The sequence below is a fragment of the Salvelinus fontinalis genome, chromosome 33 (genome assembly GCF_029448725.1).
Source record: "Salvelinus fontinalis isolate EN_2023a chromosome 33, ASM2944872v1, whole genome shotgun sequence".
Taxonomy (NCBI): Eukaryota; Metazoa; Chordata; class Actinopteri; order Salmoniformes; family Salmonidae; genus Salvelinus; species Salvelinus fontinalis.
The window spans coordinates 18,303,190-18,327,420 of record NC_074697.1 but is presented as its reverse complement, the minus strand read 5'-3'; the positions used below and the strand labels follow the sequence as shown (position 1 = coordinate 18,327,420).

At 43.1% G+C, this 24,231-nt stretch overlaps 1 protein-coding gene across 1 annotated transcript in view; it reads right to left on the bottom strand.

Annotated features, from left to right (window-relative positions):
- Nucleotides 1-1,175: 1,175 nt before the first annotated feature.
- LOC129831780 (von Willebrand factor A domain-containing protein 5A-like) overlaps nucleotides 1,176-24,231 on the bottom strand; it is a 38,694-nt gene continuing 15,638 nt past the window's right edge. Inside the window, exons 9-20 of the mRNA XM_055895218.1 lie at nucleotides 18,351-18,495; nucleotides 7,619-7,698; nucleotides 6,127-6,250; nucleotides 5,817-5,966; nucleotides 5,521-5,624; nucleotides 4,161-4,375; nucleotides 3,858-3,983; nucleotides 3,656-3,697; nucleotides 3,449-3,502; nucleotides 2,922-3,079; nucleotides 2,506-2,629; nucleotides 1,176-1,735 (exon numbers count right to left, since the gene is read on the bottom strand). Coding sequence (XP_055751193.1) covers nucleotides 1,656-1,735; nucleotides 2,506-2,629; nucleotides 2,922-3,079; nucleotides 3,449-3,502; nucleotides 3,656-3,697; nucleotides 3,858-3,983; nucleotides 4,161-4,375; nucleotides 5,521-5,624; nucleotides 5,817-5,966; nucleotides 6,127-6,250; nucleotides 7,619-7,698; nucleotides 18,351-18,495 — 1,402 coding nt within the window. The 3' untranslated portion in view covers nucleotides 1,176-1,655. The remainder of the gene's footprint in view (nucleotides 1,736-2,505; nucleotides 2,630-2,921; nucleotides 3,080-3,448; nucleotides 3,503-3,655; nucleotides 3,698-3,857; nucleotides 3,984-4,160; nucleotides 4,376-5,520; nucleotides 5,625-5,816; nucleotides 5,967-6,126; nucleotides 6,251-7,618; nucleotides 7,699-18,350; nucleotides 18,496-24,231) is intronic.

Sequence of the window (24,231 nt, the reverse complement as noted above, 5' to 3'; positions counted from 1 at the left end):
AAACCTTTACAGATGCACAACAGAGCATCCTGTCGGGCTGTATCACCGCCTGGTATGGCATCTGCATCGCCCGCAACCGCAGGGCTCTCCAGAGGGTAGTGCGGTCTGCCCAACGCACACTGCCTGCCTTTCAGGACACCTACGGCACCAGATGTCACAGGAAGGCCAAAAAGATCATCAAGGACATCAACCACCCGAATCACGGCCTGTTCACCCCGTTATCATCCAGAAGGCGAGGTCAGTACAGGTGCATCAAAGCTGGGACAGAGACTGAAAAACATCTATCTTAACCCTGCACCTTAGAGGCTGCTGCACTGTATACATGGACATGGAATCACTGGTCACTTTAATAATGGAACACTATTCACTTTATTCATGTTTACATACGGCTTCACTCATTTCATATGAAATATATTGTATTCTATTCATTCTACTGTATTTTAGTCAATGCCACTCCGACATTGCACATCCTAATATTTATATATTTCTTAATTCCATTACTTTACTTTTAGACGTGTGTATTGTGAATTGTTAGATATTACTGCACTGTTGGAACTAGGAACACAAGCATTTCGCTACACCCACAGTAACATCTGCTAAATATGTATAAATATACAATAAAATGTGATTTGAGAGACATGCAGCGAGGGAATGGCTGGAGCGACACATTCACTGTAGTACAGAGATGTTCTCCTGTCTTGTGCCTGTAGATGGGGTAAAAGGTCCAGCGTTACTAAGCAACAAGTAGGAATGGTTGGTGAGCTTCTCAGGATACGGTAAAGGAACTGGGTAGTAAACATAGTATATGTCTGTGAATAATTCTGCCTTCAAGTATCATAACACACTGACCTATATTCAACGTGGTCTTCTAGCCTCCCTACTCTTCTTCATCAGGAGTTACCGAACACTACTGGAGAGCTACTGGAGGTGCAGGTTTCTGTTCCAGCCCAGATTAAACCCCTTAGAGCAGGGCGGAAACAAAAGCCTGCACACCCAGTGGCTCTCCAGGAGGGGTTGGCCACTCCTGATCTAGGTTCCATGAAGAAGGAACAGAGGTTGGTGTCATTAATAAAATAGATAAAATTACCAATAAAGATATAGAATATCATTGAGTTCCATGCAGAAGGAACAGAGTGGAGTCATTAATAAAATAGATGAAATGACCAATCAACATGTAGAATATCATTGATTTTATCATATGATTTAAGTACAGTGGTAAAATATGAGGAAATACATGAATATAGACAGTGTTACATGATCACACAGTAAAGGCACTAGGAAAGGCACTCATCTTGCTTTCCATTTTACCAAGCATTTTGGTTAGTGATGACAAGTACTGTTAACACATTGTTTCCAGTAGGCTTTATGGAATTGATAACCAAAGCAAAGTCTAACAAGTATAGCTGTATATGTAATACATAGATTCATGTTGATATGTTAATAACAACCAATACATTGAGATACATAAGTGCCCCTACATTAAATGACAGTAGGCTAATATAGGTAAGAGGTTGATAATTAGGCTTGTTCAGACCAGTACAGTAGCTAGTTCCACCATGTTGCTTTGAGGAGGGGACCAGGAGCAGGTGGGTTTGCATGTATATCTTACCCCAGGTAGAGTAGCAGGAATGTGGGGGACAGCCAGGGTGAACGTCTCAGAATCCCAGGGTTTCTTTCTGCACCTGGCAACCCAGAAGGGTGTTCCCAGCCTGGACACACTCGGACACACTGGCTGCTGAAACACACATTACCAGGACAGGGATCATTTTATTTTATTTATTTTATTTTACCGTTATTTTACCAGGTAAGTTGACTGAGAACACGTTCTCATTTGCAGCAACGACCTGGGGAATAGTTACAGGGGAGAGGAGGGGGATGAATGAGCCAATTGTAAACTGGGGATTATTAGGTGACCGTGATGGTTGAGGGCCAGATTGGGAATTTAGCCAGGACACCGGGGTTAACACCCCTACTCTTACGATAAGTGCCATGGGATCTTTAATGACCTCAGAGAGTCAGGACACCCGTTTAACGTCCCATCCGAAAGACGGCACCCTACACAGAGCAGTGTCCCCAATCACTGCCCTGGGGCATTGGGATCTTTGTTTAGACCAGAGGAAAGAGTGCCTCCTACTGGCCCTCCAACACCACTTCCAGCAGCACCTGGTCTCCCATCCAGGGACTGACCAGGACCAACCCTGCTTAGCTTCAGAAGCAAGCCAGCAGTGGTAAGCAGGGTGGTATGCTGCTGGCACAATTATCATTATACTGTGGCATTATGGGGACAAGGGTGGACAAAATGCATCTTCAAACACTTGTTAGAAGACAAAATACCACAAACATTGTATTGTGAATGATTATACTCAAAATACAAATATTTGTAATTTAAGTAATACAGTGGATCCCAACCAGGAAATTGCTTTCACCTAAACAATTTATTTCCAATCAGGTGAGACGAAGGCCAAGAGTTTAGATGCCAGGTCTATGAGAGTGAGCTATAGCTACCTTTCTGAGCCTGGATCCATGATACTGCCTTCATGGCCAGAAACTGCCACTCCTCCTGAGCCTCCATCTTGAACCCATAGAGCCATACCAGGGCTAGAACCGTGGCCCACACCTCCTGGTCCACCTGAGTGAGTGAGAGAGAGAGAGACCGCGAGAGAGACAGAACCACACACAAAGACAGATGGAGTGAGAGAGTAAAGGAAAGAGAAAGAGAGATGATGAGAAAGCGAGGAAGGAGGCAGAAGATAAGGATACTGAATCATGGGAATCATGGTGAGATTCAGTTCAATGGTCATCATGCCTTTGTCCAGAGCTGATGGCCTTTCTACAGAGCATACATGCAGATACTCTGTGTGAGTGCAGAGTCTTGCAGCACGCTCATATTGCTGAGTCTCAGTTTATTTCTGTGGACCTACCGGTGCAGGCTTTGGCTTGGCCACCTCCTCCTCAGTCTTCCCCAGCACCTCAGCCAACGCTGCCTCCAGGACCCAGGAACCAGAGGCCTTCTGGAGGGAGATCAGCTGGAGGAGAGGGTCCATTGCAGGATCAGAGGCTGGGGCTGGACAGTCAGAGTCTGATGGGTCAACAAATGGTCAGAATGGTTACAACTGATCGAAACGGTTACATACCTAATACCTTAACTGTTCTATTATAGCACCAGTGGCTAACTGGGTCACCCTAACCCTATGTCACGCCCTGACCGTAGAGAGCTTTTTATGTCTCTATTTTGGTTTGGTCAAGGTGTGGTTCTCAATCAGAGGCAGCTGTCTATCGTTGTCTCTGATTGAGAACCATACTTAGGTAGCTTTTTCCCACATGGTTTTTGTGGGTAGTTGATCTTCTGTTTAGTGTTTTGCACCTGACAGGACTGTTTCAGTTTCGGTTATTCACTTTGTTGTTTTTGTTTAGTGTTCAGTTTAAATAAAAAGTAATGAACACTTACCACGCTGCACTTTCGTCCCATTCCTCTTCCTCGGACGACGAAAACCCATATACCCTAAAAACAGTGCTAAAGTCCTTATACTGGGCTTAAGTAATACAATCACAATAAATAGATACGCTTTGGGGAGTATCAAACTGTGTTACAATTCCCATGTGAATAACAGGTACTTGAAATGAGGTTAACACAGACATGAACCTTTAAAATTACCTCTGTAGTTTATGTCAGAGTCTGATACATCATCACCAGAGTCTGATGGGACAACAAATGGTCAGAATGGTTACAAATGACCGAAACGGTCACATACCTAGTACCTTAACTGTTCCGTTATAGCACCAGTGGTTAACTGGGTCACCCTAACCCTAACTGTAAAAACAGTGGTAAAGTCCTTGTGCTGTAAAGTACCACAGACCTTTTCCCAGTAAAGCTCCCTTTAGACCCCTGTACATCCTCTGGTGCATAGCCATACTACCCTGCATCCTCCCTGGCATAGCCGAGCTACGCAGCAAGGACATGGTCCTGGATCTCTGACACAACACTGAGAAAGAAGGAAAAAAACAACACACAGGTCACTGGGTACAAACGTATAGGAACACACACAGAACACATTTATGAATTAGCTCGCACCTATAACACATTCCACACTATACATCAAATCTGAATTAAATCATTTATTTGCACAGCCTCTGTCACACACACACACTCACTCACTCACTTGGCGTGGGGACTTGTCTGCGTAGCATCGGTCCTTGCACAGCCTCTCCATCTACTTTGTGGACAGCGATGAAGGCAGTAAAGGCACTGCTCACTCCTGATTGAACACTGAGCTCTACCACCTTCTCTTTCACTCCCTTCTCCCCATCCCCCTGTCTCTCTTCCATCTCCAGGAAGCGGATCAGGGTTCGAGCCCCCAGCCTGTGGACGGTCAGTCTGGAGAGGAGGGATAGAGAGATTAAGATGGTGGAGTGGGGGGATAGAGAGGTATAGATGGTGGGGTGAGGGAGAGGAGAGATAAAGATTAAGATGTTGGAGTGGGGGAGAGGAGGGATAGAGAGATTAAGATGTTGGAGTGGGGGAGAGGAGGGATAGAGAGATTAAGATGTTGGGGTGAGGGAGAGGAGGGATAGAGAGGTATAGATGGTGGGGTGAGGGAGAGGAGGGATAGAGAGATTAAGATGTTGGAGTGGGGGAGAGGAGGGGTAGAGATTAAGATGGTGGGGTGAGGGAGAGGAGGGATAGAGAGGTATAGATGGTGGGGTGAGGGAGAGGAGGGATAGAGAGGTATAGATGGTGGGGTGAGGGAGAGGAGGGATAGAGAGGTATAGATGGTGGGGTGAGGGAGAGGAGGGATGGAGAGATTAAGATGTTGGAGTGGGGGAGAGGAGGGATAGAGAGATTAAGATGTTGGAGTGGGGGAGAGCAGGGATAGAGAGGTATAGTTGGTGGGGTGAAGGAGAGGAGGGATAGAGAGATTAAGATGGAGTGGGGGAGAGGAGGGATAGAGAGGTATAGATGGTGGGGTGAAGGAGAGGAGGGATAGAGAGATTAAGATGGAGTGGGGGAGAGGAGGGATAGAGAGATTAAGATGGAGTGGGGAAGAGGAGGGATAGAGAGGTATAGATGGTGGGGTGAGGGAGAGGAGGGATAGAGAGATTAAGATGGAGTGGGGGAGAGGAGGGATAGAGAGATTAAGATGGAGTGGGGGAGAGGAGGGATGGAGAGGTATAGATGGTGGGGTGAAGGAGATGAGGGATAGAGAGATTAAGATGTTGGAGTGGGGGAGAGGAGGGATAGAGAGATTAAGATGTTGGAGTGGGGGAGAGGGGGAGAGGAGGGATAGAGAGATAAAGATGTTGGAGTGGGGGAGAGGAGGGATAGAGAGCTTAAGAGAGGAGGGTTGATGATGGGATGGGGGTATCAAATCATACTACATAGCTGAAATGCATTAGTAGTGCTGGCACTGTTTCTGTTAATGGAGGGTCATGGCAGTCTTGTCTGTAAGTGGTGGCACATTCCCTTAATGTATCTGACCAAGGCCTGCACACTGTAAATAGTATAAACAGTGTTGTTTTTACCCAGTGTCCTCTGTAGGCTTGAGACTGAAGCTCAGCTGGTTCTCAACAGGCTGCTCAGCTAGGCTGTACTTCACTGTCACTGAGCCCTCTGTGTCCCCTGAGCTCTGAGATAAGGAGATAGAGAAAGACAGAGAGGCAGAACGATATAGAGAGAAAACAAGGAAATATGGGGTTGAGTGAAACACGTGGACCGTGACCAAACAAATAGTTATGACCTTTCCAGTGCCCTTTGAACATTGACATACTGTATGTTAAACAATATTAACACTCATAACAGGAGAAGGCAGAGCCCTCACCTTCCCAGTGAGCTGGGCATACAGCAGTGCCCTTTGACCCTGGAAGAGCACTCTGATTGGTGGAGACAGAGGGGTGACAGACACCCCCTTTGGGACATTCCACTTGACTGAGATGTCCACCACAGCCGGCGGCAGGGCAAACCGGAGGGAGGGAGGGAGGGAGGGAGGGAGGGAGGGAGGGAGGGGAAGAGGGAGAGAGAAGAAGCGGTAGAGAGAACAAGGCAGGTGATGAAATCATTTCTAACCAATACAGCCCTCTTTACGTATGCACACACACACTTTCCCACCCTCTTACCCTCTCACCCTCTCACTCTCTTACTTTGGGCTGCATCCTGTCCTGTCCTGTGATAAACTGTGCGTGCCCTCCGCCCTGCTTGGCCACCCCAGAGATGAGAGCAGAGCTGGCCCCCTCTCCAATCCCAAAGGAGAAGCACCTAGCAGGGGCACACCCAGGAAACAGTATTATTGTTGTTGTCAAATACCAAAATAAGGCTATCAAACAAATCACTGGTATCGTTTTCTTGTGCTTGTGGGCTGACTGAATTAAAACATAACTGTACAGGAAGAATCATCAATACAGAAGCTTTTGTATTCTCACAGGGGTGAAAAACCCCTAACCTACATAATCTCCCACACTGCTGCCCACAACCAGGTTGGATAGGTTTACATTAGATTAAGTTTAACAATGAATCTTTTGAGTCAAAAAGACCAGTGGTTAGAACGTTGTAAACAAAGATTCCACTGGCTTTACTTTCCAGACAGGTGCAATGGCCTCTGTAACAAAGTCTATTGAAACCAGTTAGGGACAGTTCCCAATGTTTGAAAATATTTTCACATGACCATCCCCTTTTATATTTTTCCACATGTACACATTTTCAGTATTAATGCAAAAAGAATGATTTCCACCACAAATACCAGTAGCGACCCTGTGTTTCTAAAGGTGGATATCATCTTTACTACTGCAGCATGTTTTGTGGCACAGTGGATGCCACGCAGGGCTACGGGCCAGAAAGGTGAGCTGCGCTCCCTCTCCCTGCCCGTCTCATTACACTACGATCAGACCCGGGTGCAGACAATGATCAGCAAGGGGAAATCTGATTATCACGCGCAGCTTGGAAGGGACATTACTTACAACCCTCCCCTGCGCCCAATAAAAACACCACTACCCTCCCCTGCGCCCAATAAAAACACCACTACCCTCCCCTGCGCCCAATAAAAACACCACTACCCTCCCCTGCGCCCAATAAAAACACCACTACCCTCCCCTGCGCCCAATAAAAACACCACTACCCTCCCCTGCGCCCAATAAAAACACCACTACCCTCCCGTGCGCCCAATAAAAACACCACTACCCTCCCCTGCGCCCAATAAAAACACCACTACCCTCCCCTGCGCCCAATAAAAACACCACTACCCTCCCGTGCGCCCAATAAAAACACCACTACCCTCCCGTGCGCCCAATAAAAACACCACTACCCTCCCGTGCGCCCAATAAAAACACCACTACCCTCCCGTGCGCCCAATAAAAACACCACTACCCTCCCGTGCGCCCAATAAAAACACCACTACCCTCCCGTGCGCCCAATAAAAACACCACTACCCTCCCGTGCGCCCAATAAAAACACCACTACCCTCCCCTGCGCCCAATAAAAACACCACAACACTCCCCTATTGTGGACAACTCCCCAATAACAGTAATTTTAGAACTGTCCCTTACCTTTCAGGTGGGAGGTAACAGAGTTAGTTAAAGCAGGGCTCCCATAGCTAGGTAATGATAGGGGAAACAGTGCTTGTGGGCCCACCTGTGAGAGCCAGCATTTGCCTTCACCAGATCCAGGACTTCCTTGGTGTTCCCCACCTCACCATCAGTGAACAAGAAGAGCTGAGGACGACAAAGAGGATATGTTCATCATGTGTTAATGTTAAATAATGTACATGCAGCCTTGAAGTATACAGAGAATGTTTCTTCAGTAACCAAAAACACAAGTCTATTTGCTGTCCCAGTAAGAAATGCATGGTACTGTAAATACCACACACTCAAAAGATACTGTTTGGTTGGATGTAACTAAACATGCCATTGTAGTGGAGTGTAGCGGACATGAGTCAGTCATTGTCATGTGATGAGGTAGCCCCGCCTGCAAACTTCAAAAAAATAACCTGTGTGTGCGCTCACTCTTGGACTAAGACCTTGGTTGCCCCCGTGGGAGACACGTGTTACATTGGTGCATAACATGGGGCAAGTATGGGTAGCTGCAGCCCAATATGACAACCAGAGTATGGGCGAGTGGGTGTTTCGAGAGAGGGTGTATGGAAACCGAATCAGCTAATTGGGCAGATTTGCTTCCAATTGAGATAGTTTTGCGTGGTTGATTGGGCTACAAGTCGATAGTAAGCCTGCGATTAATGCTCCTGTGTTGTGCCTGCCGACTTGAAGTGATTCCTGTTGTGTATCACGATTGTGTGGCTGGCAGTAGCTACGTGGCCATTTTGTTTTGCTTACATTATTTTATTTCAAGTAAAAAAAGCAGCCTACACATTAAATAACTAATATTGATAACCATTTACACTTCCGGTCAAAAGATTTACAACACTTACTCATTCAAGGGTTTTTCTTTGTTTTTACTATTTTCTACATTGTAGAATAATAGTGAAGACATCAAAACTATGAAAAAAACACATGGAATCCTGTAGTGTTTTATATTTTAGATTCTTCAAAGTAGCCACCCTTTGCCTTATTGACAGCTTTGCACACTCTTGGCATTCTCTCAACCAGCTTCACCTGGAATGCTTTTCCAACAGTCTTGAAGGGGTTCCCACATATGCTGAGCACTTGTTGGCTGCTTTTCCTTCACTCTGCAGGCTGACTCATCCCAAACCATCTCAATTGGGTTGAGGTCGGGTGATTGTGGAGGCCAGGTCATCTGATTCAGCACTCCATCACTCTCCTTCTTGGTCAAATAGCCCTTACACAGCTTGGAGGTGTGTTCGGTCATTGTCCTGGTTAAGTGTGCCTTGAACTCTAAATAAAATCACTGACAGTGTCACCAGCAAAGCACCCCCACACCTCCTGCATGCTTCACGGTGGGAACCACACATGCAGAGATCATCCGTTCACCTACTCTGCATCTCACAAAGACACGGCAGTTGGAACCCAAAATCTCAAATTTGGACTCAGACTAAAGGACAGGTTTTGCTCGCATGAGGTGGAGTATCTAAATGATAAGCTGTAGACCACACTATCTACCTAGAGGGTTATCTGTATTTTTCGTAGCTGTCTACATACCACCACAGACCGATGCTGGCACTAAGACTGCACTCAATGAGCTGTATTCCGCCATAAGCAAAAAGGAAAACGCAAATCCAGAGGCGGCACTCCTAGTGGCCGAGGACTTTATTGCAGGGAAACTGTTAGGAATTTTGTTAATAAATAGTTAAAACAAATTCTAGCTTTAGATAAAACTATAACTAATTGAACTCTGCATGCCTGGGGAAAAGAGATTTGTGTTGTGGGTCATAAAATAAGCAGAAAGGGTCGTTAAACTATGGGTGAACTGACCCAACTTAGCCTGAGGTGTTTAGATAAACTTTTTAGGTATTCCATTATCTTGAGTTGTCTGCTAAAGTGGTAATCAATTATAGTGAGCCTTCAGGATAAATGATTATATGGTGTTTCATGTGAGTGCCCTGTGAGGTTAGAATGAACTTTTGAACCTGTTTTCTATTTGTCAGGACAATGAGACTCATTCTGTAATCTATGACGTCATATATTGTATATAAACCTGTGTTTATGATCAAATGGGAGCGTGCTCCGAGAATAAACACTATTATCTAATTTTAATATGACTGTATCCTGTCTATTTTATGGTAATAAGTATCTTACAAATTCTTATAAATAGACAGATTGAATAATTAATGAGTATATTGTAGGAATTATTTAATTCCACTAACAGAAACTTAAATCCATTTTACCAAATTTCTATCAGCATGTTAAATATGCAACCAGAGGGGGAGAAAAACTCTAGACCACTTTTCCTCCACACACAGAGAAGCGTAACAAAGCTCTCCCTCGCCCTCCATTTGGCAAATCTGACCATCATTCTATCCTCCTGATTCCTGCTTAAAAGCTCAAATTTAAGCAGGAAGCACCAGTGACTCAGTCAATAAAAAAGTGGTCAGATGAAGCAGATGCAAAGCTACAGGACTGTTTTGCTAGCACAGACTGGATTATGTTCCAGGATTCTTCCGATGGCATTGAGGAGTATACCACATCAGTCAATGGCTTCATCAATAAGTGCATCGATGATGCCTAGTCAAAAGGAACACCTATGTGAGAATGCTATTCATTGACTACAGCTCAGCGTTCAACACTCAAAGCTCATCAATAAGCTAAAGACCCTGGGACTAAACAACTCCCTCTGCAACTGGATCCTGGACTTCCTGACAGGCCGCCCACAGGTGGTAAGGGTAGGTAACAAGACATCCGCCACGCTGATCCTCAACACAGGGGTCCCTCAGGGGTGCGTACTCAGTCCCCTCCTGTACTCCCTGTTCACTCATGACTGCACGGCCAGGCACGACTCCAACACAACAGTGGTAGGCCTGATCACAGACAATGACGAAACAGCCTATAGGGAGATCAGAGACCTGTCCGTGTGGTGCCAGGACCACAACCTCTCCCTCAATGTGATCAAGACTAAGGAGATGATTTTGGACTACAGGAAAAGGAGGACCGAACACGCCCTCATTCTCATCGATGGGGCTGCAGTGGAGCAGGTTGAGAGCTTCAAGTTCCTTGGTGTCCACATCAACAAACTAACATGGTCCAAGCACACCAAGATAGTCGTGAAGAGGGCATGACAGAACCTATTCCCCAGGAGACTGAAAAGATTTGGCATGGGTTCTCAGATCCTCAAAAAGGTTCTACAGCTGCACCATCGAGAGCATCCTGACTGGTTGCATCACTGTCTGCAACCGCAAGGCACTACAGAGGGTAGTGCGTATGGCCCTGTACATCACTGGGGCCAAGCTTCCTGCCATCCAGGATCTCTATACCAGGCATTGACAAAGACTCCAACTACCCTAGTCATGGACTGTTCTCTCTGCTACTACATGGCAAGCGGTACCGGGGCGCCAAGTCTCGGTCCAAGAGGCTTCTAAACAGCTTCTAACCCCAAGCCTTAAGACACATGAACATCTAATCAAATGGCTACCCAGACTATTTGCATTGCCCCCCCCTCTTTTACACCGCTCCTACTCTCTTATTATCTATGCATAGTCACTTTAATAACTCTAGCTACATGTATATGTTACCTCAATTATCTCGACTAACCTGTATATAGTCTTGCTATTGTTATTTTACTGCTGCTCTTTAATTACTTGTTTGTTTTATTTCTTATTCGTATTTTTTTAACTGCATTGTTGGTTAGGGGCTTGTAATTAAGTATTTCACCAGATGTATTCTGCGCATGTGACTAATACAATTATTTGATTTCCACTGGTCTAATGTCCATTGCTCGTGTTTCTTGGCCCAAGAAAGTATTTCTTATTGGTGTCCATTAGTAGTGGTTTCTTTGCAGCAATTTGATCATGAAGGCCTGATTCGGAAAACAGTTGATGTTGAAATGTGTCTGTTACTTGAACTCTGTGAAGCATTTATTTGGGTTGCAATCTGAGGAGTAGTTAACTCTAATGAACTTATCCTCTGCAGCAGAGGTAACTCTGGGTCTTCCTTTCCTGTGGTGGTCCTCATGTATACCACCCCTGGGGGGGAGGGGGGCAGTGCATCAACTGACGAAGTGCTCGGAGCAGGTGCAATTCAACAACAAGCAAACGTATAACCCCAGCTTGTCATGCAGAATTCAAAGTTGGCCTGTACAACATGCAAAAAGGTAAGGAGCCTCGGTCTAGAAATGACGGAAGGGATTAAACTAGAAAAAGAGTGCGTGGCATGTACAGTAAATTAACATCCTATGTTGTGTCTGGTAAGCCCCACAGCGGAGACGTAAAAAAACAAGAGCCCTCAGAAAGAAGGTTTTTGAACATGCCTGAACCAAGGCGCATTTGGTGGCAGCAAGCCTTGTAGACAAGGCTAAAGAGGACACCTAGGTTAACACTCAAAATAAAAATAAAAAATAGACACTACAGCCAGAGTCTTCAGAACAGCCTTAGAAGGTTAAATATCACAGCCACATGCCCGCTCATGGCTTCGAGCAAGAAGTTGACTCTCAGGAGTTAAATGGACTTGACATGGGGAGAGTCATTGTGAGAGGTCTTGAAAACTCAAGGTAGGACATTTTTTTCCCTTCACCTTCACAGCATAGAACAAGAATATGTGCTTCATATTACCACAGGCAGGAGGCCTATATATTCTCATGTGTGTGTTCTGCAGTATTTTTATTTATTTAACTAGGCAAGTCAGTTAAGAACAAATTCTTATTTACAATGACGGCCTACACCGGCCAAACCCAGATGACGCTGGGCCAATTGTGCGCCGCCCTATGGGACTCCCAATCACGGCCGGTTGTAATACAGCCTGGATTCGAACCAGGGTGTCTGCAGTGCCTTAGACCGCTGCACCACTTTGGAAGCCTACATTGATTTATTTTATTGTGATATTTGTTCTGCTACATTGTCTTGAAAATGATGTAAAATGTGTGTCTGGTAAGCCCCACAGCGGAGTATGTGTGCATATGGGAGGTGTTCTGCAGTGTTGTCTAAAAATGTTGCTGTACATTGAGGTCTAGAAAATTAGGCTATAAGAAATTCGGACTTGCGTAAGCTCCGCAGCTATACTCAAGTATAGTATATACCTACCCTCAGTTTTATAACTGGAAATGTACAGTTATTTGTGTAAAACTAACATGGAAATAGGACTCAGACTCATCCTCTGGCTTCAAAACAGAAGTCCAAACTCTCATGGTATTGTAGCTCAATGTACAATATTTGTATGTTAAGAAACACAGCTCAATAAAAACCAAACACAGCTCAATAAAAACCACCCAACCTCTAGTAGAGTTTGACACACCCGTTCCTTTCCACACGCCCACTACTTTCCTTTAGACACACCCACTCGCCCATACTCTGGTCACCATATTGGGATGCAGCTACCTCACGTGGTACGGTCTCTTGTGGGGGAGGGGGTGAATGTAGCAGACATTAGGTCATGGTCACGTGATGATGTACCCCCACCTGCGAACTTCAAAACCCTCGGCCCAAGAGGGAATTTCTTCATGATCGAAGACATTGGTTGCTCTCGTGGGAGACCCGGGTTCATATGCCAGGTGTTACATATGGAAAGGTGGGAGGAGTTAAAGGTGTTTCCGGAGGAAACTGTATGACTCACATTGTGTGTAAGGCATTTAAAAGACCGAAGAGTGAGGTGATTGGAAAAAAAGATTTAAAAAAAATCTCCACAATGATACAGTAATTGACATATTTTAAAAAACTACATTGTGGACCACTCAGAGTTTAGATATTAGGAAACAAACTTAGTCAAACGTGGTACAATGGTTCCTTTGGCGTCAACTATAATACATTACATCAACTACATTATTGGTAACAGTTATTTAAACAATAAGGCCCGAGGTGGTGTGTAACGACGCACGCGGAGTGCGTGGACACAGTCCTTAGCCGTGGTATATTGGCCATATATCACAAAGGTGCCTTATTGCTATTACAAATACATGTTATCATACCCGTGATATACAGTCTGATACCACGGCTGTCAGCCAATCATTCAGGTCTCGAACCACCCAGTTTATAATATACTATACGTCATGTATGCATAAACCAAACTAAATACAGTCAATAAAAAGGACATGCAGGCATTTATAAAGAAATGTCTCCGTTGGAGGATAAGGTGGCAGGCTTTGGCAGAGGCATTTATACTGAACAAAAATATAACATGTAAAGTGTTGGTCCCATGGTTCATGAGCTGAAATAATAGATCCCAGGAATGTTCCATTTGCACAAAAAGCTTATTGGTCTCAAATTGTGGCCAAATTTCTTTACTTCCCCTGTTAGTGAGCATTTCTCCTTTGCCAAGATAATCCATCCACCTGACAGGTGTGGCATACCAAGAAGCTGATTAAACAGCATGATCATTACACAAGTGCTGGGGTCAACAAAAGGCCACATTAAAATGTGCAGTTTTGTCAAACACCACAATTCCATAGATGTCTTTGAGGGAGCGTGCAATTGGCGTGCTGACTGCAGGAATGTCCACCAGAGCTGTTGCCAGAGAATTGAATAGCTCTACCATAAACCACCTCCAATGTTGTTTTAGAGAATTTGGCAGTACGTCCAACCGGCCTCACAACCGCAGACCACGTGTAACCACGCCAGCCCAGGACCTCCACATCCGCCTTCTTCACCGTCAGGATCATCTGAGACCAGCCACCTGGACAGCTGATGAAACTGAGGGGTATTTCTGTCAGTAATAATGCCCTTTTGTGGGGAGAAACTCAATCTGATTGGCTGGGCTTGGATCCCCAGTGGGTGTGCTTGGCTCCAAAATGGGTGGGGTTATGGCTGCACCCCTACCCAGTCATGTGAAACCTAAGATTAGGGCCTTATCAATGTATTTCAATTGACTGATTTCCTTTTATGAACCGTCAGTGGTGGAAAAGGTACACAATTGTCATACATGAGTAAAAATATAGATACTTGAGTAACTTTCTATTAAAGTAAAAGTGAATGTCACCCTGTAAAATACTACTTGAGTAAAAGTATTCGGTTTTAAATATACTTAAAACTTCTTGGAAATAGGGGGCACCCTTTTCACTTTTGGATAAAAATGTGCCCAATTTAAACGGCCTCGTACTCTGTCCTAGATCATATGATATGCATATTATTATTACTATTGGATAGAAAAGACTGAAGTTTCTAAAACTGTTTGAATTATATCTGTGAGTAAAACAGAACTCATTTGGCAGGCAAACTTCCAAACAGGAAGTGAAAATTCTGAAATGGGTCTCTGAAAGGCATCGCCTATTCAATTGCCTTGTATTTATGGATCTGTATGCACTTCATACGCCTTCCACTAGATGTCAACAGGCAGTAGAACGTGGAATGAAGTGTCTAGCCTTATGTGGGACCGGATGAGAGTCTTTGGAGTGAGAGGTCAGCCATATTGGCAGTATTTGGCTACGCACTTGGGTGTGTCATATCTGCAATGCGTTAGGTAGACACGAAGAAATGCTCCGTCTGGGACGTTATTGGATATATATGAGAAAAACATCCTAAAGATGGATTCTCAACTGAGTTTGACCAGTTTATTCGACTTTCATTATCACTTTTTGAATTTTTCGTTCATGCGTCAAATCTTCATGGACACGTGAGCTACACATGCTAGCCAAAGTTGCTAATTCGACAGAAGAAATGGACATTCTAAAACAAAACAACGATTTATTGTGGAACTAGGATTCCTGGCACTGCATTCTGATGAAAGTTCATCAAAGGTAAGGGAATATTTATGATGTTATTTCGTATTTTTGTTGACTCTGTTGACTCCAACATGGCGGAGAATGGCTGAGCGCTGTCTCAGATTATTGCATGCTGTGCTTTTTACTAAAGTTATATTTTGAAATCTAACACAGCGGTTGCATTAAGAACCAGTGAATCTTTAATTATATGTACAACATGTATTTTTCAGCAAAGTTTATGATGAGTTTTTCTGTTAGATTACGTGACTCTCTAAAATTTCTCCGGACATTTTGGAGCCATTTGTGACCATGTTGCCAAACCACGATTTGTAGCTATAAATATGCACATTTTCGAACAAAACATAAATGTATTGTATAACATGATGTCATAAGACTGTCATCTGATGAAGTTGTTCAAAGGTTAGTGATTAATTTTATCTCTATTTGTGGGCTTTGTGAAAGCTATCTTTGGGGTGAAAAAATGGCGTGTGTTGGGCTATTGTGGTGAGCTAACATAAATATATGTTGTGTTTTCGCTGTAAAACATTTTAAAAATCGGACATGTTGGCTGGATTCAAAAGATGTTTATCTTTCATTTGCTGTATTGGACTTGTGATTTCATGAAATTATATTATATTCCCTGTGGCGCTAGGCTAGGCTATGCTAGTCAGCGTTTCTGATGAGAATGATCCCGGATCCGGGATGGGTAGTCCAGAAAGGTATGAAAAGTAAATGTAAATGCTAAAATATACTTAAGTATCAAAAGTAGAAGTCACTTATTATGCAAAGCACCAGTTTCTTGTTTTTAAAATGTATGGATATCCAGGGGCACACTCCAAAATTATTTACAAAAGATGCATGTGTGTTGATAAGTGCGTGAATTTCACAATTTTCCTGTCCTGCTAAGCATTCAACATGTAATGAGTACTTTGGGTTGTCAGGGAAAATGTATGGAGTAAAAATGACAATGTGTGTGTTAGGAATATAGTGAAGAAAAAGTAGTCAAAAATACAAATAGTAAAGTAAAGTTACCCCAAAAAACTACATAAGGACTTTACACCACTGAACTGTAAACCTTAGAAATTGTTATATGTTGCATTTATATTTGTGTTCAGTAGAAATTATTTTCACTGTAGCTGGACAGCTGATGAAAAAGGATCATCCCTAATGTCACTGTTTAACCAACAGTAAAGATCATCACTACTGTCAGTGTATAACCCACAGTAAAGATCATCCCTACCATCACTGTATAACCCACAGTAAAGATCATCCCTACTGTCACTGTATAACCCACAGTAAAGATCATCCCCACTGTCACTGTATAACCCACAGTAAAGATCATCCCTACTGTCACTGTATAACCAACAGTAAAGATCATCCCTACTGTCACTGTATAACCCACAGTAAAGATCATCCCCACTGTCACTGTATAACCCACAGTAAAGATCATCCCTACTGTCACTGTATAACCCACAGTAAAGATCATCCCCACTGTCACTGTATAACCCACAGTAAAGATCATCCCTACTGTCACTGTATAACCAACAGTAAAGATCATCACTACTGTCAGTGTATAACCAACAGTAAAGATCATCACTACTGTCAGTGTATAACCCACAGTAAAGATCATCCCTACCATCACTGTATAATCCACAGTAAAGATCATCCCTAATGTCCCTGTATAACCCACAGTAAAGATCATCCCTAATGTCACTGTATAAGCCACAGTAAAGATCATCCCTACTGTCACTGTATATAACCAACAGTAAAGATCATCCCTACTGTCAGTGTATAACCCACAGTAAAGATCATCCCTACTGTCAGTGTATAACACACAGTAAAGATCATCCCTACGGTCACTGTATAACCAACAATAAAGATCATCCCTACGGTCACTGTATAACCCACAGTAAAGATCATCCCTACTGTCAGTGTATAACCCACAGTAAAGATCATCCCTAATGTCACTGTATAACCCACAGTAAAGATCATCCCTAATGTCACTGTATAACCCACAGTAAAGATCATCCCAACTGTCAGTGTATAACCCACAGTAAAGATAATCCCTACTGTCACTCTATAACCCACAGTAAAGATAATCCCTACTGTCACTGTATAACCCACAGTAAAGATCATCCCTACTGTCACTGTATAACCCACAGTAAAGATCATCCCCACTGTCACTGTATAACCCACAGTAAAGATCATCCCCACTGTCACTGTATAACCCACAGTAAAGATCATCCCCACTGTCACTGTATAACCCACAGTAAAGATCATCCCCACTGTCACTGTATAACCCACAGTAAAGATCATCCCCACTGTCACTGTATAACCCACAGTAAAGATCATCCCTACTGTCACTGTATAACCCACAGTAAAGATCATCCCTACTGTCACTGTATAACCCACAGTAAAGATCATCCCTACGGTCACTGTATAACCCACAGTAAAGATCATCCCTACTGTCAGTGTAAAGATCATCCCTAATGTCACTGTATAACCCACAGTAAAGATCATCCCTATGGTCACTGTATAACCCACAGTAAAGATCATCCCTACGGTCACTGTATAACCAACAGTAAAGATCATCCCTACTGTCACTGTATAACCCACAGTAAAGATCATCACTATTGTCAGTGTATAACCCACAGTAAAGATCATCCCTACTGTCAGTGTATAACCCACAGTAAAGATCATCCCTACTGTCAGTGTATAACACATAGTAAAGATCATCCCTACTGTCAGTGTATAACCAACAGTAAAGATCATCCCTACGGTCACTGTATAACCCACAGTAAAGATCATCCCTACTGTCAGTGTATAACCCACAGTAAAGATCATCCCTACGGTCACTGTATAACCCACAGTAAAGATCATCCCTAATGTCACCGTATAACCCACAGTAAAGATCATCCCTAATGTCAGTGTATAACCCACAGTAAAGATCATCCCTACGGTCATTGTATAACCCCACAGTAAAGAGCATCCCTAATATCACTGTATAACCCACAGTAAAGTAATGCCTGAGCTTCTCAATGGAACCATCGTTTCAGAAAGTGCAGACACATTTGTCTATGGGGTGTTTGTTTATGTAAGGTGTGTAAGTTACCTGTCTGGGCTGGTCGGGGAGGCAGGGCTGGCTGTAGATATGTTTTAAAGGCTGGAGGATCTCTGTACCTCCCAGGTCAGCCCTCATTGCCTTCACCTTCTGCAGAGCCTCATCCATGGTCTTCTGGCTGTACTCCACACTCTTACTGATGTCCAGATAGACACAAACACAGAAGGTCAAAGGGTCATCACCACAACATATTATAGGACATGTACATTTTAATATTTCCCCTACCTAGGGCTGTGGCAGTCATGAAATTTTGTCAGCCAAGTAATTGTCAGCAAATAACTGCTGGTCTCATGGTAATTGACCGCTATTAGTATAAGCATGTGTAGCATCTCCTGGCTTCCAAGCATAGCCTAAACAAGCATAGCCTAAACAAGCATAGCCTAAACAAGCCTAGCCTAAACAAGCCACCATCACAATATATCCATTACTTATTTTTGACAGGTCTAAAGAAACACGATATGAAGAAAATGTAGTCTATTTCAGAAGAACAGAATAGCACTCTGAGGCTATGCCATATGGCTGTGGGCTACACTAGTTAATTTAGCAGACAAGATGTGCTTGGAATTCCATGATAGGATATTTTCTCCAAACGATTTCAAAAGAAGTGCGCACATGCAGCTATTCTGTGTTGAGCGGTTAACAAAGAAACTGGTCCTCCTATATGCTTCATTTCGAGATATTTATGCGACTTTAGTTGTGATACAAACATTAGGATATATGTAAGATAAATAAAACATTTAAAAATAAACAGGCCGGTTAATCGGTATCGGCTTTTTTGGTCCTCCAATAATCGGTATCGGCGTTGAGAAATCATAATCGGTCGACCTCTAATACAAACCTTATCAAAACATATAGGCCTATGGGCTAGGATACATGAGGTATGCAACTATGATTTGAAAGTCGCGAAAAAAGAAAAAAAAAGGTATGCGAGGTTTCTGGCCTTAATGCACAAGCTGGGCATTAGTGATAGCACTCAGCGGCGACGAGTCATTTAGGGCAGGGTTTTGAGCCCCACCTGTTAACCTTAAAGAGTAATGCAGCTCCAAAATACAGGTGTTTCAGCCTAGCTCAGTGCTTTCTGTAGTGGTGGGGCAGCCAGCGGAAAATACGGAGTGTAGGGGTTGGTAATGTTCTCTGGTTGTTCTGTGATTGGCTCAGTGTTCACTCATGCGGACACTACTTCAACGCAAAACTGGTAGCTCTACTGGTAAAGCTCAAAAATTCAAGCCCCTTGGGTGCTGCCATAGACTTACATTAGGTCATTGGCCACAGACAAAATTATGTCAAATTACATAGCTTTGATTGGACTTTGATACTTTAAAAAATCTTAGGTAGAAAGCTAGACAAGCAGTCATTGATCATCATGAATCAAGTTGGCAATCTACTGGCAAATCCTTTTCAATCCTTGTGTTATGACTTGCCCTCCTGGATGGAGATCAAAGGTGCCGGCTAACCAAAGGTTTCAAGAGAAGACCCCCCCCCCCCCTCCTGGGGGAGTTGGCCAGTTTTATGACGGTTCCTTGCAGGAACTCTCTCTTCCACTATGCAGAAATGGAAGTTAAAAATCCCTTTGTTACAAAAGAGATTGATTTTGCAGTACTGTAACATCAAAAGTTTGGACATTGAAACAATATTTCTAATGTAAATAATGTTTGAAATAGTTGGTGGAACTTAAACAATAATCATATAAAATCAGTTGTTGTTATGTGATATCGTTAAGGACGGTATAACTAAATAGCTTTATCTCTGAAAGTGTACACATTCAAGGGGTCAGGTTTACATCTAAATATTGTAAAACGTATATGATTAAATTTGAAACTATTTGTGAGAAGATTAAATGTGATTTTAACCTTCTAACTGAGGTAACATTTTTTCATAGAGACTTTTGCCAAGTCAGTAACCACGCCCACGTGAGCACAAACATTATGCCAAAGGAGGGAATGCCCCTTTTTCCCCTAAAGAATTACTAGACCAGCATGATCGACACGAGATGGTTAGAAACTCTGAAACGTTCAACAGAGAAGAACAACATCTCAAGAGACCAGTACATTGCCAGGTTGCTACTGGCGTGTAAATAGGTTCTAACTGTACCCTGAATAATCAAACATTGAGACCAGTATACGGACGGTGTTGAGCCGGACATCAGGAATGGTTAGACTCTACCAGACCAGAAAATGGTAAGACTCACTTTGAGTTAAGATAAAGACTACATCGGAACATTCAGTCTGCAGCTGTTTAAGTACTTTAGTCTAGTAAACTCGGCCGAGGGCCACTACGTGTGTACCTTTTGAAGGATCCAGTCTAACAGGGATGAGAAGGGAAGAACATTTCCCTCCCACCACCGTGTGGTACTCTGATGTATCCATTTGAACGGACACTTCCAGAACAAAGAAGAAGATTGCTACTGCGGACATGGGGACCTCTGGTGGACAACAAGAGACTTACACATCCAGAGACTTTCTGATGAACTACTCTCCACAGGCTGATCGGGCAATTTCAACAGAGAGAGACGACAAAGACATACAAGCGTAAATATGTACATTGCATTTCTAAATCCGAATGAGTGGTTGTTAGGGTGCTAAATGTCCCGTGTAGCTCAGTTGGTAGAGCATGGCGCTTGCAATGCCAGGGTTGTGGGTTCGATTCCCACGGGGGGCCAGTACAAAAAAGTTTGAATATATGTACTTGTAAGTCGCTCTGGATAAGAGCGTCTGCTAAATGACTTAAATGTTAAATGTAAATGTCCATATTTACAAGAGCGTATTATTCAACTGCATGTACGATAGTTGAATTCCTTTGTCTCCCCTTCTCCCGCTCTTTCTTTCCCCACCCTTTTTCATTGTGTAACAAGCCGTCATATCGGGTTAGTCCACGAGGGACTTTTTATTACATTTAGTTGGTAATCAATGTATAATCTATCCTGTGTGTGTGTTTATGTAATTCTGTGTGATTATTTAGTAAGTAAATAAATAATTAAGACAATTTATGTATTCCTGAGTCATCATGTAGACTAGCGTTCCTGCAGATTTAACGGATCATGGAATTTTCAGAATGAGACTGATATGAGGAAATGCTATGATATCGAGATTCAGATTTTCTTGAGTTAATTTGGGAAACGGTAACTCGTTAAACAAACTTTTCCTGTGGTGCACCAGGTTACTAATGAGGTAATTGTTACATGATTAATTTAAATCACATAATAACTACACAATGAATTATTCGATAAATAGCATGTCATCATATTACTAATAGCTACATCACGACACTTGTCATATGAGAAATTATTAGATAAAACATATCGGTGCTCATCGGACACACATTACACAACAAGTTGGAAATTGCAAATTCAACAATGAGGGCTGAGGCGCGACCGCAGCCTCAGCCCTCATTGGCCCAGTGTCGTCCGGATTAGGGGAGGGCTTGGCCGGCCGGGATTTCCTTGTCTCATTGTGCTCTAGCGACTCCTTGTGCCGGGCGCCTGCAAGCTGACTGCAGTCGTCAGTTCAACAGTGTTTCCCATGACACATTGGTGCAGCTGGCTTCCGGGTTAAGCGAGCAGTGTGTCAAGAAGCAGTGAGGCTTTCGACCTTCGCCGAGTCCATAGGGGAGTTGCAGCAATGAGACAAGATCGTAACTTCTGGCCCATGGCATTGCGTGTGAATGTTTATCCTTAAATTAAATACCCCCTTTTCTCACCAATTTTGTGTGATATCCAATTGGTAAAATTTTTATACATTGGCCATGCGGTCAATCCAGCATGACTTCTGCCGCGTTCAAGACAACTGGGAACTCTGGGGGAAAACAGTATCTCCGACTGGGAAAATAACTGAACGGTTATTCCAAGTCGGGAACTCGGGCCTCTTTCTAGAGCCCACAAGAAGGACCGCCGCGCCACCTTCCTGTTCAAGTGAGCACAGCACAATAAGGTGAGTCCAAAAATGTCTTGTATGCTGCTACGTAAATGATGTAATATGCCAGGGAGATATGTATACTGTAGCCAAGAAAGTAATACTAAGTGTATGTTGTGTAGTAAGCAGTTAGTAGCCCATGTGCCTCACCCTAATAATTTGGTCCCTTTCCTCCCATTTAGCCAATAGCCTGTTTTCAAGAAATGTAATCATTGAATATTGTAAGAGCTTTCATTGTCTGCTTATAAGCCCCCTTTATTTAACCTACGGTTCTGACTTGGTGTACAGGGAGAATACTGTAAGAACGGCCCATGTTCTGAATTCTGCTGCTGTACATTTCAAAAGCGCTGAACAAATAGTTATATTGACTACATCCGACCTAGCTTGGATTGCCTCTTATCCGCTCGTCGTTCCCTTATGCCATAGTTTGTACATCTCAATTGTTAGTATAAACCACATTTGTTTAAGCAAGTCTTTGTTTTTTTTGAGGCTGAATGAACTGTTTCGCTGCCAGACAAGGCTCGCTGATAACCAGGTGTAGCGGTGGTAAGGATTCACTCCATGGTGCTGAAAAGGGCGCTCTGCTTTTGGGACAGCTTTATGTAGGCCCTAACAGTTTGTGGGCACCATTTGTCACCGTTATAGTGCATTGAATGTATGTTTAGTGTTGTGTTGTGGCTTTGCTGGCATGCATCAACATTTGTTATTGTTGTTTGACCCACCAAGATTTACATGCTAAAATCGCCACTGATAAAACATCAATCTACTTGCACATCATCATCTGCACATCTATCACTCCAGTGTTAATGCTACATTGTAATTACTTCGCCACTATGGCATTTTTATTGCCTTACCTCCTTACTTCATTTGCACACACTGTATACAGATTTTTTTCCATTGTGTTATTGACTGTACGTTTGTTTATTCCATGTGTAACTGCGTTGTAATTTGTCGCACTGCTTTGCTTTATCTTGGCCAGGTCGCAGTTGTAAATGAGAACTTGTTCCCAACTGGCCTACCTGGTTAAATAAAGGTGAAATTAAAATAGATTTTTTTTTAAATCATAAGAGATATTCTAACGTTGTCACCCATCAGACTATTCTTAATTGAATGTTGTCTTTACATTTAATAAATGAGTGATATTTATTTTGACTTAGAATGGACCATTATCATGCACCTGTCTCAGAACAGGGGCATGAGAAAATAGCACTTCAATAGCAAATGGAGGACTATGCACATAAATAGCGAATGGAGGACACTTTTGCTATGGTTCATATTCATGACAGCCAGGTAGGCTATACTCCTGTTGTAAAGCAAATCAATGTGCTTAATATTAGGAAAGTTGATGAATAAAGATTAATAAATACAGTAGGCCTAGCCTATAGAGGCCATCAAAACTCTGTTTTCTCACGCAATTGCATAGCCTACAGAAATGTTGCACAACATGAGCTCATGGGCTCTCATGAAGTGTTTGATGACATTTGCATATATGTCAGAGTGATTAGAGGGACAATAGAGTGCTGAGTACCAGGCAGTTAGAAAGTTTGGTGGGCTACTAATGACCATCAGCAGCATCAGAGCTTGGAGAAGCCTAATTACCGTGACTAAATGGTCATGTGGAATTTGACTGCCTTCATGACTCGTGACAGTTGGTGTGGCGGTAATACCGTCACCGTGAGGGCTCTACCCCTACCTGCTGCAAATGATTAGCTCATCGTTCTGCCCCTGAACAAGGTAGTTAACCCACTGTTCCTAGGCAGTCATTGAAAATAAGAATTTGTTCTTAACTGACTTGCCTAGTTAAATAAAGGTCAAATTTAAAAAAAGATGTAAACATTAACTGTCAAACACTGTCACCGATTATCTTTGGATTTGGACTACCTGGTACAACATACATGATAAAACCCTCGAATGACACAGCTAAATGTGTTTGTAAAAAACGTAAGTCCTCAGACACTGACTTG